Source organism: Kryptolebias marmoratus, linkage group LG3, assembly GCF_001649575.2.
Source record: "Kryptolebias marmoratus isolate JLee-2015 linkage group LG3, ASM164957v2, whole genome shotgun sequence".
In the NCBI taxonomy this organism is placed as follows: Eukaryota; Metazoa; Chordata; class Actinopteri; order Cyprinodontiformes; family Rivulidae; genus Kryptolebias; species Kryptolebias marmoratus.
This window is the reverse complement of record NC_051432.1, coordinates 3,433,945-3,452,539: the sequence shown is the minus strand read 5'-3', so window position 1 is coordinate 3,452,539 and position 18,595 is coordinate 3,433,945. Positions and strand designations below refer to the sequence as shown.

General features: G+C 39.8%; 2 protein-coding genes across 2 annotated transcripts; one reads left to right on the top strand and one right to left on the bottom strand.

Annotated features, from left to right (window-relative positions):
• The first annotated feature begins 640 nt into the window (after positions 1 to 640).
• Positions 641 to 2,251, top strand: LOC108242707 (lysozyme g). Its single transcript, XM_017427712.3, has 5 exons — positions 641 to 748; positions 1,278 to 1,355; positions 1,489 to 1,685; positions 1,777 to 1,927; positions 2,018 to 2,251. The coding sequence occupies exons 1-5, from the start codon at positions 745 to 747 to the stop codon at positions 2,149 to 2,151; spliced, it is 564 nt and encodes a 187-aa protein (XP_017283201.1). The 5' UTR covers positions 641 to 744; the 3' UTR covers positions 2,152 to 2,251.
• Positions 2,252 to 6,526: 4,275 nt separating this feature from the next.
• Positions 6,527 to 18,249, bottom strand: LOC108242711 (zinc finger protein Gfi-1b). Its single transcript, XM_037974586.1, has 7 exons — positions 18,042 to 18,249; positions 17,923 to 17,973; positions 12,387 to 12,691; positions 11,169 to 11,392; positions 9,079 to 9,198; positions 8,826 to 8,991; positions 6,527 to 8,232 (listed from the first exon to the last, which is right to left on the bottom strand). Exons 3-7 carry the CDS (start codon positions 12,646 to 12,648, stop codon positions 8,054 to 8,056), a joined length of 951 nt encoding a protein of 316 aa, XP_037830514.1. The 5' UTR covers positions 12,649 to 12,691; positions 17,923 to 17,973; positions 18,042 to 18,249; the 3' UTR covers positions 6,527 to 8,053.
• Positions 18,250 to 18,595: the final 346 nt, after the last annotated feature.

Here is an 18,595-nt window from a genome sequence, read left to right as displayed (position 1 = left end):
GGGGAGGAGACTGCGCAGTCTCCAGGCCAGGACCAGCCGACTGAGAGACAGTTTTTACCACCAGGCTGTCAGGGCACTCAACTCCCTCCCTGCTCTGCCCCCTTTTCCCCCCACTCCCACATAAAACACGGACTGGAACTGTCTCACCTCCCCCTCCCCTCCAATTCCATAACCCCCCCCAGACGAACTTCTGTAATTAAGCTGCTGCTAAGGAATTGCACTTTATTCAAACAGTATTCTCGGTACAATAATTAATAACTGTATATATATATATATTTTACTCTCCTCATGCAAATTTTGCACATATACACTTACTGCTGAATGTTCATTGCCACCTTGCACTGAAAGTACTTGGTTACTGTCTAGAAGACTCTACAATCTACACTCTGTTACAATTTTTTTTTTATATATATAATTTGCACTGTTCAAACTTGTTATTCACATTTTGGTTACAATTTTGTCATTGTGTCTTTTGTTCTTTTTGTTACTATAATTCTTAAACACTTTTCTTGTGTGGCCAGGGAGCCCAGAGAGAACAGAAATTTCAGTTCTCAATATGTCTGTGATATATTGCAGAAATGACAATAAAGCTGACTTTGACTTTGACTTGACTTTGAAGTCAGACTGAAAGTGAAAGTAAAACAGCTATAAAAACAAGCTGTTCACTGAGTCTGCACCACAGAACAGACTGAGGAGGAACTCTTTCACTTTGGCTTCAAGAAGACATCAGGAAAACGAGAAAACATGAGTGAGTTCTAACTGTATGCTGTTTGGTTTTTCATGGATGCTTTGGCCATTTTGAAGTGAAGTCCTGTGGAAAACATTATCTTACCTTTTGTGACACTGGCAGCAGTATAGAGGTGTATGAAATAGCTTTTGAATGAAACGCTATGAGAGTTTGGAGACTCGAGCTGTTTTAAGATGGCAGCAATCCACTTTGTTCTTGGTTTCATTTGTCAGTCCGTAAGCTCTATTGCTGAGCTTTATTTACATTCAGACGTCAGAGTTTCCGAGTTCCAAATCGGAAAAATCAACTGGATCGCCTCCCCTAAGTCGGAATTCAGACCCTGGAAAGTGGTGAGGTTTGTTTTACAGCAGTCAGTCAACTCTGTCTGATTTTAATACTTAAATATGACTAACTTGACTTGATTTGTCAAAAGTCTTTCAAAGAGGGGATATTTGTTTTTTCTCACTTTAAATTAAAGCATTGATCTGTTTAAAGTGGAGCTTTTGTGTTTCCTGTGAATGATGGTGCCTAAAATTCTGGACTTTTTCAGTTTATGGAAACATTGAGGATGTCGAAACTACTGGAGCTTCAAGGCAGACGGCTCAACAGGACAAACTGAGCACTTCAGGTAAACACTGCAGCTGATCCAAGAGTTTTATAAGAACTGCAGAAAGTTTATCTGCAGTATTTCCCCGTGCGGTGGCTTGAAAATGATCAGGTGTTCTAAAGCCATAACTTTGCTCACTGATCGTTTTAAACAGGTGTAAGTGCATCACACACAATGGCCCAAACAGATGCTGGCAGAATGGAGAAATACAGATCCATGATTAAGGACGTGGGAAGACAATATCAAATAGATCCTGCTCTTATTGCTGCCATCATCTCCAGAGAGACCAGAGCAGGAAATGTGCTGCAGAATGGTTGGGGGGACCATGGAAACGCCTGGGGACTGATGCAGGTTCTGTCAAATACTGCCTCTCTCCATCTGAGCCTCCCACAACACACCAAACACAATGTTTACCCCATTTCTGTTCTATACTCCTCTTAAGGTTGATGTTAATCCAAATGGAGGCGGACACACTAAACGGGGGGAGTGGAACAGTAAGGAGCATCTCTGCCAGGGAACAGAGATCCTTCTTTATTTCATTGGTCGGATCCAGAAGAAATTCCCTGGCTGGAGCAAGGAGCAGCAGCTCAAAGGTTTGTTTTATTCAATGATGACTAGTTAAAAAAAAAAAAAAAAAATAATTTTTAAACCCCCCCCCCCCCCCTTTGTTTTTCTTTCTGCAGGAGCGATAGCAGCCTACAACACGGGGGATGGAAGAGTCGACTCATATGAGAATGTGGATGCTAAGACCACAGGCAAAGACTACTCCAATGATGTTGTTGCCAGGGCTCAGTGGTACAAACAAAAGGGTTTCTAAAAGCTGCGGCTGGAAAAAACACAAACAGAAAAAGAAATTTAAATATTACAAATTAAGCATGTATTTTGTGTCCAACTAAATAAAGCTCATTCCAAGCAAACTTTGAAATTCGTCTTGTGTTTTTTTACAGGAGAGTAATTATTAGACCCCTTCTGATTTTGCAAGATTACAATCTAACATAAAAATAAACACTATCAAAATGTTTTGGTGGTTAAATCTTAATAGAGACAGAATATCAGCTAAAAGTTCAGAAAAAAACACCACACGATAAAACTGTTTTGCAAATCATTGTGTGAAAAAAGGATTTGATCCCCTGCAATACAGATTCAACTCTAACTCTCACAGATTGGTTATGTGCCCATTTGGCTCACAGATTACTATCAATCAATTATTCAATCCATTTCAAAGATGCAGGTAAAGCCCACCTGTCTATAAAAACACTTTCTTCCATTCCAACATCTCCATCACCATGGACGAGACCAAAGAGCTCTCAGAGGACGACAGGAACCAAAGAGTAGATCTGCAGGAGGCTAGCATGGACTACAGAACCATCAGCAAGAAGCTTCATGAGAAAGTGACAAATGAAACATTCAGAAATGGAAGAAATGCAACATGACCATCAGTCACCCTCAGTCTGGAGCTCCATGTAAGCTCTTGATCATGAGAAAGGTGAGGGATCAGCTGGCAGCTACCCGGCAGGAGCTGGTGAATGATCTGAAGGCAGACGGGCCCACAGTCACCAAGAACACCATCAGTGTTTTCCAGTGAACCAGATGGGATCAATTTGGGATCATTTTATGATTCTTCCATTTCTGAATAACGGCACCAACAGTGTTGGAGTTGTCCGTGGTGGTGGTGAAGTTGGAATGAAAGAAAGTGGTTCTGTGGACAGGTGTGTTTTATACACAGAACAAGCTGAGATCAGGAAGGTCAGAGATGAACCAACTGGTTGGTCTGTGTGACATATGTGCACACAACCATTCTGTGGAAGCCAGAGATCTGAATTGTAGGTAAGCAATATTTTTTCCCTCAATGCAAGAGGGAAATAAATATTGCAAATCAGTTTGAGACTGTTCATTTCTTTGTAAGGAGGCAAACTTATGAAATCACACACATCTAATATATCTGCTTATCAAACCAGTCTGTCAGGTGAAGTGTGATGGAATATTATAGTCCAGGATTCATCTTTCAGTATGATCCAGGAATTTATTGCTGCAATCCTAATGAAGCCTCCCAAAATATGAGAGATAAAAACAGTCATTCATGACAAGAATCAGTGGTTTCAATTAAAAATAAACCACAATTAAACCACAATGTTAAATCTGTGACATACAAGACATTAATAACTGTGTGTGTTTCTGTCATGTTAGCAAAATATCTCATGAATGGATGGATTTGAATTAAACTCTCAGAAAGTACTCATTGGATGCACATCTAACTGATTAACTCTTGGAGTCAACCCAAGTCAAGATGGCCGTCACAGTGAATTGACCTTACCCTGTACAAAAATGGTTACATTTCAGTGATTTTTACAGATACTGAACAAAACTTTGGAGTGGTAGTAGCTGAGAGTCATCCCAAGACATACATACCCCAAGCACCAACAGATCCTGTGAGGTTATACGATACACCACATTATTGTTATTTTCAACGTTTGACTAAAACTGCTCTCACTCTGTCATTTCTCACCATACGATGATTTCAGTCAAAATCTCTGGCATGAAATGTGGTGGGCAACATGCATTCCTTCAAGAAATGCTTGGCCTTTAAGTCCAAATGTTTGAAGTACTGTCCTCAAGTGCTAATAGTTTAATAAATAAAAGGGCATTTCCAAAAAAACCTCCCAGCTCTTACAAGCCAGTTTTATTTTCAACCGTTAGAGAACTGAATGACCCTGTGCTCATGACTAAGACTTACAGTAAACCCTTGCTGATCAGAAGAGTCTGTTTCTTGTTTGTCACATGCTTTCTGTTGTTTCTGTGTTGTAAAGCACTTTGGATCGCCTTGCTGCTGAAAAGTGCTATATAAATAAATTTCACTTCACTTCACAGTTTTACTTTCAGTTTCTAAACAGCTGTTGTGCCTCAAATTAGAAAATGTGACTTATTTGCTCTATCCATTGCTTCCTTTCAAATCAGAACAATATTTTGAGTGTTTTTATAAGAAAAAACCCCACAAATCAACACAGAAAATTAATCCTTCATGTGTAAAACATGAAAAGAAATGGAAGTAGCATTCCTAGATGAAATGAATATCGCCTGCTGCCTTTCTTGACAGAGTTTTAAACCAAGTTCGTCTTTATGTTGAGGAATGATGCAGTCAGAGCTGTTTTTGTCAAATGGCTAATATCTGTAAAATTGATTATGCCCATTTTTCTGTTTGTTAAAGTAGATTGGTTGAGGCAGCCATCTTGAACCAGGTTGACTTTGAATGTTAATCAGTTGTAGATGTACAGCCAGTGATTACTTTCTAAAAGTTTCAGACAAAGACAGACACACACAGATAAAAACATTATCACAGTGTCGTCTGCTAACATTAATGTCCACGGAGCCTCCTGCCTGGCCTGGTCTGTCAACCTGTGCATCACCACTGCAAACATGCAGGGGCTCAGAACTGATCCCTGATGAAACCCAACCCCACCTTGAACCCATCTGTCACTCCTGCTGCTCATCTCACCACTGCTTTGCTCTTAACCTTCTGCTTTAATTTGCTTTGATGTACTTATATAGCGCCAACAAATTTATCTTAGGGCACAATACAAAAGGATCCAAAATAAAAATAGATGCCGTGTCGAGACACCTTTCTTCTCCTCTCTCTATCAGACACAACCTTAGTTGATGAAGTCTGAGGTCTGCTTCCCATAACTCACCGTTTAAATATCAGCTTCTTGCTACCACTCCAGGTTGTAAACGGATTCCGGCAGTCTGTACAGCCAAAGTGTCTCTTAATCACAATCTTGCCAAGTGTTGACTTCTGCCTCTCTGTCTGCCAAGATCATCTGGACCTGACCTCATCTCAGACTCTTCACCCCAAGACCACCAGGATCTGTAAGGATCTGTGTTTCTTTTAGTAGGTTCTTTGTAGTTTATTGTTTTTGAGTTTATTTCTCTTGTTTATTCTTTGTGATGCTTACTTTCTGTATTTTCCTCATGTTCAGTTGTTCCCCAGTGTTTCGTCACCATCAGTATTTGACCTCAGTCTGGCCACGCCCACCCACACCTGTACCCTGTTATCATGAAGCCACCTGTCTCCAACTTCCTCATCAGCCTCAGTCCATTTAGTCTCTCAGTCTTTACTTCTCTCTGTTATAGTAAGTTGCACTTGTCTGCTTACTCTTGTGCATCTAGTAATTTCTGTCAGTATTTTTGCTGTTTTGTCATCCTTTTAAAAAAAAATAACTTCAGTGCTTTTGTAGTCTCCATTCTTGGAAGTTATCCTCCTAAGAGCGACAGGATCTGTCTTCAAGCTTCCGTTTCCCTCTGAAGCTACAAAACCACACATAAAATCCTCCATCTACAGGATAAATTCATTCACGGTTCCTGTAAATGTTTGTTGTATTGTACAGTATATTGCAATACTGCTGCACCTTATTAGGACAAATCACCGAATCTCGTTTTCCATAACAGAGAATTACTTCTGTTTTTCTGGATAAAAACAGACGTTTACTTCTGTTTTTATTTCAGCACCTGGTGGACTCTGTGCACATCATCACACCTACCGATACTTTGTTATTATCCCCTCAGGCCTATAAAGTTCCAAGATTTTAGCTAATTTTGTCAAACTCTGCCATTTAAAAAAACAACAACAATAATAATAAGAAATTAAATGTTTTGATGGAAGCAATTACCTTATTTTTGTTAAACTCTTGAATATATTTTATTAAAGCAGGTTGTGTCTGAATTACATGCGTCTTTGCACTTGTGATTTTTTTTTTTTGCCATTGTTTGGTCCAAATCAAACAAAATATTATTTTGTTAAAGGATTTTGCAGATAATGACCACGGGCATAGAGTTTCTTGTTAAAACGATTTATTTTTGTATTTGTATTTGACATATAAACAAACATAGGCCTTAAAAATAAGTTAGGTCAGTGCTATCAAGGGGTCTCCATAGAAACACCTGGACATGCTAACATAAATACTGAGTTTCCTCATTCTCAGCCACAATTACATATGTACAGTTGCTGTCAGAAGTTCACATACACTCACAATGAGCATTACAATCATATTAGGCTCATTATAAAACATACAACTTTGTCAGTTTTTACGAACAAGAATTGGTGCACAAGTTTAAATTTCTTGTAAGTTATAGGCTCTAACATATACATACATTCACCCAATTCTGTTAATAAATGCTGCTGAAGGATCCAGAATATCTTATTTTTTATTTGACAAGCCCAAAATCGTATTAGTGATCATGATTGACTGTAGCTAGGTTTTTTTTTGCCAGCATATAAAAAATTTGTTTGGTAGCACTCGTTAGAATGACCAATTCTCAGAACAATGGGAAAGTCCAAAGAACTCAATGAAAATCTAGGAAGGAGAATTGTTGATTTATACAAGTTTAAACAACCTCAAATTCCAAGATCATTGGTTCAAACAATTGTCCCTACTTTGCCCAGATCTGGACGAAAACCCAAACTGTCCCCTCCAGAAGAAAGCAAATTGTTTAGGATGTTCAGGAACCACCAAGGCTCGAGCCTGACATGAACTGGAAACAGCTGGAACACCAGTGTCTCTTTCCACATTTAAGTCAGTTTTGCATCCCAATGAACTGAGAGGGTACAGACCAAGAACGAAGCTCCTGATCCAAAAGAAACACCTTAAAGCTCGACTAAAATTTTCAGCTGTCCACATGGACAAGCCGAATGTCTTCTGAAGAAATGTTTTATGGTGAGATGAGACAGGAATTAGGCTATTTGGCCACAGTGACAAGAAGAGTGTTTGAGGGAGTCAAGGTGAGGCTTTCAAACCTAAGAACACTGTACCAGCTGTCAAGCATGGTGGTGGTAGCATGATGCTGTGGTACTGGTGCATTGCACAAAATGAATGAAACAGTAAAGAAGGAAGACTACCTCCAAATTCTGAAACTTCACCTTAAATCAGCAGCAGACTTGGTCCAACAGAGCAATGATCCCAAACACACATCAGAACCGGTTACTGATTGGATAAAATAGGCTAACATGAAGCGTCTGGTGTGGCCTTCTCAAAGCCCTGACCTCGATCCTAATGAAAATATGTGGACTGTACCAGGAAAACATCAATTTAGATGAACTCTACCAATTCTGCCAGCTAGAATTATACCAAAAGCTTGTTGATGGTTACAAAGGGTTTGGTTGAGACAAAAACCATTTAACTCAATTTGAGTGGTGTATGTATATATTTGACCATACATGTATAATTTGATCTGGTCTATATTAAAGAAAATCCTTAGTAAATTTAAACTTGTGTACCCAGTTTTTGCTCTTAAAATCATTGAAGTTGGAGGTTGAGGTTAATTATTCCCCACTGGAAAAAGAATGGTACAGACAACTCATTAAAAGCCCCCAAATAACATGACAATCATGCCCATGATGAGTGGATGTAAACGTCTGACCACAGATGTGTGTTGTTATCTCAGGTGATGGTGGAAAGGCTCTAGAAGGAGACTGAAACATCTTAGTCATTTTACACAAACATGAAGGATTTTTAAGATAAGATCTGTAAACAGAAAAGAAGAAAAAACAATTTTATAATACAAGAAGCTGCAGCTGAAAGGTTCTTGATGCTGAAGTAAATAAATGTCTTCACCACAGTTCCCCCGAGTTACAAGAAGAGCAGACACTTTCTGTGCTCAGTGTTTTTTTTCTTCTTCTTTTGTGGCGATCAGAAAAGGCCGGCGGTGTTGATTTTCGCTGCGCGGGGTCAGTGGAAGGCGCAGTGATGCTCCTGGTGCTGCCGCAGGTCCACTTTGTGCTGGAAGCTGTAGTGGCAGCGGGTGCAGCGGTAGGGCCGGTTGTCCCTGTGTTTCCGGCTGTGCGTGATGAGGTTGGAGCTCTGACTGAACGCCTTGCCGCAGATCTGACATATGTGAGGCTTCTCTCCTGGCGCGCAAAAACAGAACAGCTTAGAGTTACCAGTGAACCTAACTTGCAAGTTATTAGTCAGTGGGGGGAAACCGAAATGTCTAGACTAAACACGTGCAAACGTGCAAACTCCACCCAGATAGGCTGAAGCTGATGGTTGAAGCAGCAAAGTTCTTACTGTGAGGCAACATGTCTAACCACACTGTTTGTCCTCGGATGTTATTCACAGCTTCCTGCAATTACACACACAGGAAGTGGGAAACTGTTGTGTTCTTGTTTTGACTGAAGGCTAACTCCACAGCAACACATCTGACTCAGTAAACCAGACTGGCATCTTTCCAGGCCAGCAGGTAAAATACAAGCGCTCAGGTGCATAACCTCTGAGCTCAACAATGACACGATGATGGATGTGGTGAGGAAATGTTTGAAACTCATCTCCCTATGTGTCTTGATATGTCCACGTCATTACAGGCAGGGCAAACGGACGCTCTGTAGGGAGCAGATTTCCCTCCTATGGTCAGCAGTGATTCTTCTGTTTTGTGTTCATTTTGACAGTAATAATCATAAAATAAGAAAAACTGACTTCATCTTTCAGTTCCTGTGATGCCTACCTGTGTGTATGAAGGTGTGTTTCTTCATGTCGGACTTCTGGTGGAACCTTTTGCCACAGTACTGGCAGGGGTAGGGCCGCGTGTTGGAGTGTATGAGCAGATGGGTGGAGAGGGTGGAGGAGCGCTTGAACACTTTCCCACACACGGTGCAGCCGAAGGTCTTCTCCTGAAACAACAGGGAGGCACGGAGTGAGGACAGGTGGAACACTTCCCAGCGTCAGTCATAATCCAGTAAAATAAATCCAGTGCCGACCTTGCTCCTGCAGGGTGAACGCTTAATGGGCCTGCTGGACTTGAGTACTGCAGACAGATGTGTTTGGTCTCCACGGCCCTTACAGATGTGTGTCTTTAGACTTGACAGTGACGAAAACATCTGCATACAGATGTCAGCAATTTTAGATAAAAAAAATAATTAGGTCTAACATTTTAAAAAGCTTGGAAACAGTAAACTTCCTGAATCAACTGGACCTCTTTATTGGTACTCCAAAGAAATTTTTATATCAACTATTTACAAGTAAAATAACAAGTTAATTAAACATCACAAGATAAACTGTGATGTAAAGGTAAATGACAGAGTTAGGCAAAAAGATGAATGGTTCAGTCAGGTAATGATTTTGGCAAAGGGAAACTGCTCAGTGACAAAAGTGTAGAGGAAAATATTTTGAATAACTCTGAGGAAAGAGAAGCTGAGGATGGTTAGCAGGTGTGTTAGTGGCTACCTAAGGGTAGTATCTCACTGGACTGCGTCTGTAAGAGACCAGCTGGAAACCTGAAGTTTTGTGAGTTTTTTAATTAGTCTCCCTGAATTCTGAGTGTTTGTGACCAGTGAGCGCTGAGGATGAGTTTTGTGAGACAAACTTTTGAAAATCGCAGCCTATTTTTGTGTTCACAGCTTGCAAAAATGCTGTGAGGATTATTTTATTGCCCACCTGCGACAACATCGTACCCATCTCAGTCCACCTTTGCACATGACCCCATGGTTATGTTAATCGACTGGAGGACACTTTAGAAATAAACAGAGGCAGATCCTTTTTGCCAAAAATATAATAATGTATACATTTTTTAAAATGTTTTTCATAGACCTCTCCTACACGACCCTGCATATTTTGTTAATAGATTTTTTTTTTCCCCAGTTTATAAAAAAAAAATTCAAAAAGAAATTAAAACCGCTGAAATACTCATACTGCGCCACTAGGTGGCACAAATGTGCACGTTACCAAGACATTATACAGAGAAACAACTTAGTTTGGCTAAAAAAATTCCCCCCAAAAGTGTAGCATATTATTTTATTTTATTTTTTATCTGATTTCTCTAAGATCTAGAAAAGCCAAAAAAGTCAGCTCCACTGTTGTTTTGGTTTCTAGAAGCAGTAAAATTGTAAGACTTTAGTGAATCCTTTTAAAGTTTTAAATTGCCTCATCATATTTATATGACCTTTTCAGCTTTGATACTCCGGTCTACCAGTCAGTTTCTCTTAGATGTCCCAAGATCCAAACTCAAATGTAAAGGTGATCGGGTTTTAACGTAGCTGCTTTAAATCTGTTGAACGATTTATGTCATCGAGACAGACTTTTAAATCTACGCTTTAGATCCATCTTTTTTCTTTGACAATTCATTCGAGCAGAGTTTGAGATCTAATTGAACTGATGATTTTTTGCTTTTAGCTTTTACTTGTTGTGTTATTGTTTATAATGTTAAATGTTTTTTTTACTGTTGTATTTGACCTTTCATTTGACTGAACTTTGATCAACTTGTTGTTTGTAATGTCCTGTAGAGATAAAATTGTGCTCTATGTCAGTGTCAACGCCAAAGTGACAGTGGGCACGCACGAAATACGCTGCTAGGTCAAAATGTGTGGCAGTCTATGTATCTTGGTTCTACATGGATACACAGAAAAATCTCCAGTTTGGAAAGTATGTTTACAAAATCTCTGTTTTTCTCACCAAAAGCTCAGTTTGCATGTGGCAGGAGGTACAAATGTGGCAAAATAGCTTCATTATGGAAGTATTTCAAATGGGGCCATAATAAAGAAGAGTTAGGTGTTTTCTGAGGTCCTACTTGTTATAAATCATTAAAGAATTATTTACATCTGCTGACACTATAAACTCTAGATTATAGTCTACAGAGAATATATTTGGCACAGAAGCTTTTCAGAGGTAATTAAGAGTTTCAAAATAAATAATTTATATTAAAATGAAACCTAAAAATCCCTTTTTTAATTTGAGCATCCGTTTCAAAAAGACACATTTGCCCCATATTTCAGTCCAGATATTTTCATTGTGACATTTTCATCGACCTCATTCGGTCATGTTGTTGTGAGGGTCTTTTGGAGGGAAGCCTTACTTTGTTACAGAGGAGACACTCGTGCCTCAGGGCCCCGCTCCTGGAGCAGGAACTGCTCCTGGTCTCCCTCACAATCAGCGGGGGCTGAGTCAGGTCTCCAAGTCCCGCAGGGATTTTGTCTTCGAATCCTGAGCCGACATGAGACCTCAGCCACCCTGCCGGTGTGGAGGAGACGGAGCCACCGTTCTCCCCTTGAGTTAAAGTGTTGCAGAGCTCAGTGGATCCTACAGAGACAGAAAAAGATCCATGTTTCAGCACCTGTAAAAACTAAAGTTTTATGTTTCAAGATATTATGAAAAATGATCTGGTCTTGCATTCATCTTCGGATATTAATTCATTACAAATACACAGGGTATTTATTTTATTTATTGAAACCAAAATGCAGAAGCAGTTTGTGGGAAAGTATAGAAACTTTTGCTGTTTCCACAGGATTGAAGTTGGTAAGTAGACCGCTACAAAACCAGTTTCACATTTTGCTAAATGAATGTACCGTACGTTCACCCAGAGGGAGGTCAGACTGTGCAATGTGAAAGACAGAAAACTTGTAAAATAAGTGAACAAAAGTTAAGGCACTGCATTTCTTGAAGATGGTTATGTTAAGAAATGGCTGACTTATAGCCCTTTCGGTTAAAATAATGACAATATGTGTGATCTTGTTGTGAATGACTCTCAGCTACTACCATACCAAAGATATTTTGCTAACAGACAGACAGATAAACCCAGGCAAAAACATATTTGTCTGAGTTCACTTTTTAGTGACGGGCAATCAAAATAAAATTTAAAAATGAGAGCTACAACTCATTTGTGGGCCAAAGCCTCTCCACAGTGACGTGAGGTGCTGATAAAGTAATTCTAGTTTTAGTTTTAGTATAGTTTTGCATATATTAAACTAGAAGCACTTGGGGAGCTCAAACCTACGCCAAAAGGCCATAGGGTCATTAAGAAATAGTACGATTTGGATTGTGATCCAGATCAGTTCAATTTAGAGTATCTGAGGTTGGACCTAATGTGCAAAACTTGGGCAAAACCTGATTTCTTTCTTAACGTTCTGATATGTTAAATCATAAAACTAAAAGAGTATGTAGTTACTTTTTTCACTGAGTGTGTGTTATTGTTTTTCTTCCCAGCGTCAGAATAATCTCAGCAGTTATTAATAGTCTGGTTCTGTAATCTCAGTAGAGACAAACCTGAGACAACGGACACATTTCTGTCACCCACCTTTAGCTCCTGGACTAAAACACTGGAGGTGCCCGGTGGCATCGAAGCTGCTGGTGGCTGAAGGTTCTGGTTGTGACAAAACAACAGACGCCGGCTTTATGTCTGGTCGCTCTGCTGTGGAGTACTGCAGGGATCCACCCCAGGACTCCATCTTTTGCTCCAGCTGGATGAACTCTACAGGGGTGCTTCTGGGACTGGGGCTTCTCGCTGAGGGCCGCAGGTGGTGCAGCCCCCCTCGCTTCACCAGGAAAGACCGAGGCATCGCTCAGCGAGGGTGGAACACCTGATTCAGCCTGAACTACAACCTGAAAATAAAATATAAATCTATGTGAGCAGTGATGATTAACCTGACACAGTTCGAGTGTGACATAAGACACAGGTCAGCTTAGTTTTATGTGTCTTATTAATCTGATTCGTACCAATGTGAGGGGTAACTACAGACTTTGTTTCTGTCCAGCAGAGGGCAGCAGAACTTTACTCTCTCTCATGTTTGCTGCTTGAGTTGATCTGAATCCTGATCATCCTAAAGCAGTCAGGCAGGATCAGAAAGAACATATTCTTTGTTTTAGTTGAAGCTTTTCCTGAGTGAACTGTAGCCTCTGAACATTTGATTCAAAAGTGTATTCTGCATTTAATGCTGACATAACATGTAAGTATAACTGATGTATTAAATATGTTAAAATATGTGCAAAGTATATTAAAAAAAATCTGAAAATCAGTACTTTAAATGAAAGACCTAGTATTCTTCAAAGAAATGCCTTTTCACGCCACAGTTTTAGAGTAAAAGGATTTCATGAGAAGAGTTAGAGGCGTTTTGGTCAAACGCTGTAGATGACGTTATGGATATTGCGACCAATGGTGAGATGCGGTTGCGCTCAGAGCGTGTGTTGAGAATAACTACAGCGGCTCAACCAGGTTCCGGGTCCCGCAACATTTAAGGGTAAAGTTCAGCCTTTTTGAAGTCATGAACAATTAATATCTTACCTGTTGCAGATAGCTCTTTGTACGACTTCAGATTGGAAACATATTGTCCCCCCAAAAATGTGCAAAGTTTCATAAACTTGTTCAGAGCCTTTCAAGTCTTTAATGTGTTTCCAATGATTGTGTTTCTGATCCAGGTATACAGCGGTCTGATGGTACCCGGTGATGACTTTGGAAAAAGGACAATTCACGAGTGTGCAAACATAACGGAGTTTAGGCACAAAGAGAAGTGTATCAATAAAGTTCAGTGTCGACACTCTGCAGAGCTCGGGCTTCATACTGGTCCTACTAGTAAAATTACCACTGGTCACACCAGAAGGAGAACAATTCGTTGTACTGTTAGTATTTTCCACTTGTAGCAGCGTCTGTGAGCAGCATGAGGGCCACAGTGGTTCAGCAAGCTGATCTAAAGACAGAGTGGGACAATCTAACTCTAACGTGAAGATGAAGTGTTAATTCACACAATACAGGGACAAACAGACACTAACGAGTTAAGCAGGAAAAAAAAAACAATTTCTGTTTCAGACTGATGCCTTGTTCAGTTTCAGGGATTGTTTTTTTGTGTCAATTTATTTTGTAAATCCAAATGTTTTCTGTCATAAACCATGTCATAAGTCCAGCGCCAGTGCTCCAGAATTACAGAAACTCAACTGAATCAGGTTCAAGGTTTCCGCAACAACGTTACGACTATTTTAGAGAAAACATGTTGCACAAGTTTTTTTTTTTTTAATGTGTTCAAAATTGTAGCAACAAGACTGTGAGGCTCTGCAGTGTTCCGAGGCATTTTGGAAACTCTCTCAAGAAGGCTGTTCAACTTAAACGCTACTTCTCCAAACCGAGCGATCTACAACAAGTAAGATATTAACTGTTCGTGAGGGTTCCTCAGAATGTCACTTAAAAAATGGCTGAACTTGCTTGAAACCGTGTGTGAGCTCCAGACGTCCTCATAACCAACAGGACTGAACAGTTTTCTGTCCCCTCAGGAGAAAGTCATTGGTTGATTCAAATGCAACTTTTAATTAAAAAAAAAGATGCCTTTTCATGATCAGGGTCCTGCAAATGCGAGCCGCTCTCACGCTTGAACTGGAAACTCACACAAAAAATATTTGTGACACGTCAGAACTGCAGCCCTGTCACTAAATGCAACACGTTTTATGACTCAGAGCTTCTGCTCGACACACATGAAGAGGAGTTTGATCTCACAGCACAGAGTGACATGTCAGGAGCCGCTGTGAACAACTGGGAACATTTGAAAAATTTCATCTATGTTGCTTTTAAGGGGCAGTAGTACAAGAAAATTTCAGGAAAAGTCATATTATCGAAGAAGACACATAATAATGTTCAAAATAAATTTGTTTCGTAAATGACTTTATAATCTTCATTTCCTGCATAACAATCATTAAATGTTATAAACAAACATTTAAGGTTTTCTTTTAGGTGGAACTGGCTTTAAATGTACAGTACGTCAAGAGGTGTCAAACTCAGAAACACAAGGGGGGCAAAATTCAAAACTTTGTCTTAGCCAAAGGCCAATCTTGGTAAATGGACTGTATGTAGCACCTTTCCAGCTAACCAGGCCACTCAAAACACTTTACAACACTATCTGTGTCCTCGTTGACCCATCCACATATCTCTGTACTACATCTCTACAAAGCTAACCTGAATTAATCATTCTGTAGAGTCTAATCAGTGCTTTAAACTCCATTCATTCACCGATGAGGCACCACAGAGGAAATAAGGTTCATTGTCTTGTTCAGAGACACTTCAACATGTGACTGATGCCAGGAATCAAACCTCCAACTCTCTCATTGGAGGACGACTGCTCTAACCACTGAGCCACAGCCGCCCCAAACTTGATCAATATTTATTGGAAAAATACATCAATAAACTTTGGTTTTAGATGTAATGTGTCAAATTATTCAGAGAGAAAACCAATAACTTTTTCTCAGTGACAAATTATATAGAATTCAGGACAAACATACTTTAATGAGCAATGAAAAATAGATCAAACTTAAAAAGACACATCATTAGCATTCAATTCTTATGCCTTTCCCTCTATAATCAACTTTTACATTTTTTTAATAACACATTTGATCACAACTCATGAAAACAGCTTAAAAAATATAAACAAAAATCTTAGGATACAGCCACTAACATTTAACTTTAAAACAAGAAGAAAATACAGAAAAAGACAACATAAATTAAAGCTGACTCATCATACTCGGATCCACATTAACTCAGGTCAGACACCCGACATCTTTTCTTCGCTGCAAGAGTTTGATTGGTCTCAAATGATGTTCTTTGTAGCTTTTTCCACGCCAACATAAAGATTACTGAAACAATAAAATGTAATTTTCTTGGCTTCAAAGTAACTGTCACAGGAAGACTTCACAAAAAAAGGCTCAGTTTTTTAGCAAAATGAGAACGACGGAGACTCAATCTGCCACAGACTGGAGGACCAGATGTAATCAAATTTCAATGTTATCTCCGGGGGCCAGATAAAATGTTCACAAGGGCCGGGTTTGGCTTGCGGGCCTTGAGTTTGACACGTGTGCATTACGGGAAATGGTTCCCGATTTGGGTTTTGCTCGCTGTCAGATAGACACTGCTTTTGTCAGTGTCTATCTGACTGTTAGCAAAATATCTCATGATGCACTGGACGGATTTTAATGAAACTTTCAGACGGTAACGAGTGGACGTACGTCTACAGCTAATTAACTTTTGGGGTCAACACAATACAAGATGACCGCCACGACTAACTGACCTTTAAAAACCAGATATTGAGCTACAGCCTGGTGTGGTGTGGTAGTAGCTGAGAGATATTTACAGCACATACTCCAAGTTCTACTCATCGCACGAGATCTTTGCTTAAAACTTTATCAATAACTGTAGGAGTCAACGCTGTTCGGCTTGTTAGCAAAATATCTCATCAGCCACAGGATTTATTTTGATGAAACTTTTCAGAAAGTAATCACTGGATGTACGTCTGCAACTGAATACTTTGTGGAGTTAGTTTGATTCAAGATTATTGCCACACATAATTAAACTTTGAAAACACAAAACCAGCTATAACTCAGTTAAATTTACAGATATTAAGGTTTAGCTAAAGTTTGGTGTGGTAGTAGCTAAAAATGAAACACATCACACAATCTGAGTGCATACAGATCATGTGTGATCTTTGTTTTAAACGCTGTCAGCAAGTCGGAGGGGGATATGCAAATAGGAGTCAATACAGTTCAAAATGGCCACCACAACCGATCAACATAAGCCAACATAAAACTGGTTGTAAGTCAGTTCAGTTTCTAAATACTGAGCTAAAATCTGGTGTGGTTGTAGCTGAGAGTCATTCACCACACATATATTCTGTGTGTGAGACTGCACACATTTATTTTCACGTTTGACTGAAACAGCACAAACAACTCCTCAACTTTCCACCATCTCAGCTTAAACGTAGATATAAGCGGCGTATGCATTTCTTCGAGGAATGCTTAGCCTTTAATTGAAAATGTAACTACAGCTCACAGATGTGTGGAGCTTGGCAAAGAAAAGTATACTTCTAAGCAAAACGAAATAAAGTAGAGGCATAAAGTAGCTTAAAATGTAAGAACTCAATGAAACCAGCTGAAAAACTGAGTTTACGTTCAGTGTAGAAAACATCCTCCCTTCACTTTACAGACATGAGTTTTTATTCATGAAACTGATTCAGTTTTAGAGATATGTTCACATCAGATCAATACCTCCTACCTGATTTACCACAATCTGTCAGTCTTAAAAACACACATATTAATGATTAATATTATTAACATTTGTAGCTGCTTTTGTTTTTTAACTTTGGGACCTTTTAAATCTAAATCATTGTCCCGTTTTACACCAGATGTACAAGGTTGCACAATAAAGAGGTCGACCAGCGCAACCTGAACAGGATCTTGCTTGGACATCCTGTCAGGGGTTGCAGACGAGCTCGTTTTTTTGACAGTGATTTATTTCCACACGGCCGTCTTTAGATGTCTAACTGAAGTCACTTTGTTCGGATCAACAACAGACAACAGCTAGATCTGAACGCTGCGGGTTTGAGTAAATGGTAAATGGACTGTACTTATACAGCGCCTTTCTAGCCAACCAGGCCACTGAAAGCGCTTCACAACACAATCTGTGTCCTCGTTCACCTGTCCACACACACATCCGTACAACACTCTACAAAGCTAATCTGAATAAATCACTCTTTAGAGACTAATCAGTGCTTCAAAGCAGATGCTTACGCCGATGGGGCACATCTTGGTTTATGATGGGTCTGGGTTTGTGTGAAACTCCAAAGTTAAAGAAAGTTTGTGAAACTTTAAAATGATCAGATATTCTCCCTTTGACAAAAAGAGTAACTTCGCACATAAAATATCCTGTAAAGCCATCTCAGTTTTCATTTTGTCCCATGGAGAATTGTGGGCCACATGAAGAAAATCACATTTGAGTTTATATAAATACATATATATGTTTTGATCCATTATTTATCCAGCCGCATCTAAATGTGTTTTGCATCGAACAGAAATGAAACACTCACCAGATCTCACATCCCACCAGAGCAGCTCAGCATCACTCAGACTTTCTGTCCCTGTGTGTGAGAAAAAGAAGGTTTATATAAAATCAGAGGAGGCACGTGGTCAATGTGTGCTCACACACCCAAATACACCACACACACACGGAGCTCATCTCTGTGAGCTCAGAGGGACGAGGAAGTGCCTCAGCTCTGAAACCTGTCAGTCAACTCAACGCTGCTTCCTCACACGCAAACCCGCACTCTGCACACTCAGAACAGCAGCACCAAGTCTCTCCAGATGTACGTTAAAAAGAAAAACGACATCTCTGGCTGTGCTGTCACTAAGCTCAGGAGGACGTATAAATCTGACTGAAGGGGAAGCGGACGGACAGCGGTGCTGAAAGTTCCTCAGAAACTGTTGACACTCTGTGTTGACACGACTGGTTGCAAAAGAAACCACTGAGGTGAAGTTTTTGAACAAGCAGGTTGATGCAACAGCAAATTCCCTCCTGCTGTTTTCATTGAAAACTGTATGAGCCGTGAGGAAAAAACTAGTGCAGCTATTTCTGACTTCATCACCAAGTTAGTGACGAGATCTGTCCTGAGGGCTGAACAGTGATTCAGCATTCTTCGTGTTAATAAAGCCAGTCACCCCCATGTAGTCATCACTAAACTAGAGGGGAAAAGATTAGTCTAT

Excerpts from the sequence above, each read along its gene's own strand:
- LOC108242707 (XM_017427712.3), top strand. Across the intron at positions 1,356-1,488 it reads GGACAAACTGAGCACTTCAG|GTGTAAGTGCATCACACACA; the intron begins GTAAACACTGCA and ends CGTTTTAAACAG. Across the intron at positions 1,928-2,017 it reads CAAGGAGCAGCAGCTCAAAG|GAGCGATAGCAGCCTACAAC; the intron begins GTTTGTTTTATT and ends TTCTTTCTGCAG.
- LOC108242711 (XM_037974586.1), bottom strand. The coding sequence starts at position 12,648 with ATGCCTCGGTCTTTCCTGGTGAAGCGAGGGGGGCTGCACCACCTGCGG. Across the intron at positions 11,393-12,386 it reads TTTTAGTCCAGGAGCTAAAG|GATCCACTGAGCTCTGCAAC; the intron begins GTGGGTGACAGA and ends CTGTCTCTGTAG. Across the intron at positions 9,199-11,168 it reads AGTGTCTCCTCTGTAACAAA|ATGTTTTCGTCACTGTCAAG; the intron begins GTAAGGCTTCCC and ends ATCTGTATGCAG.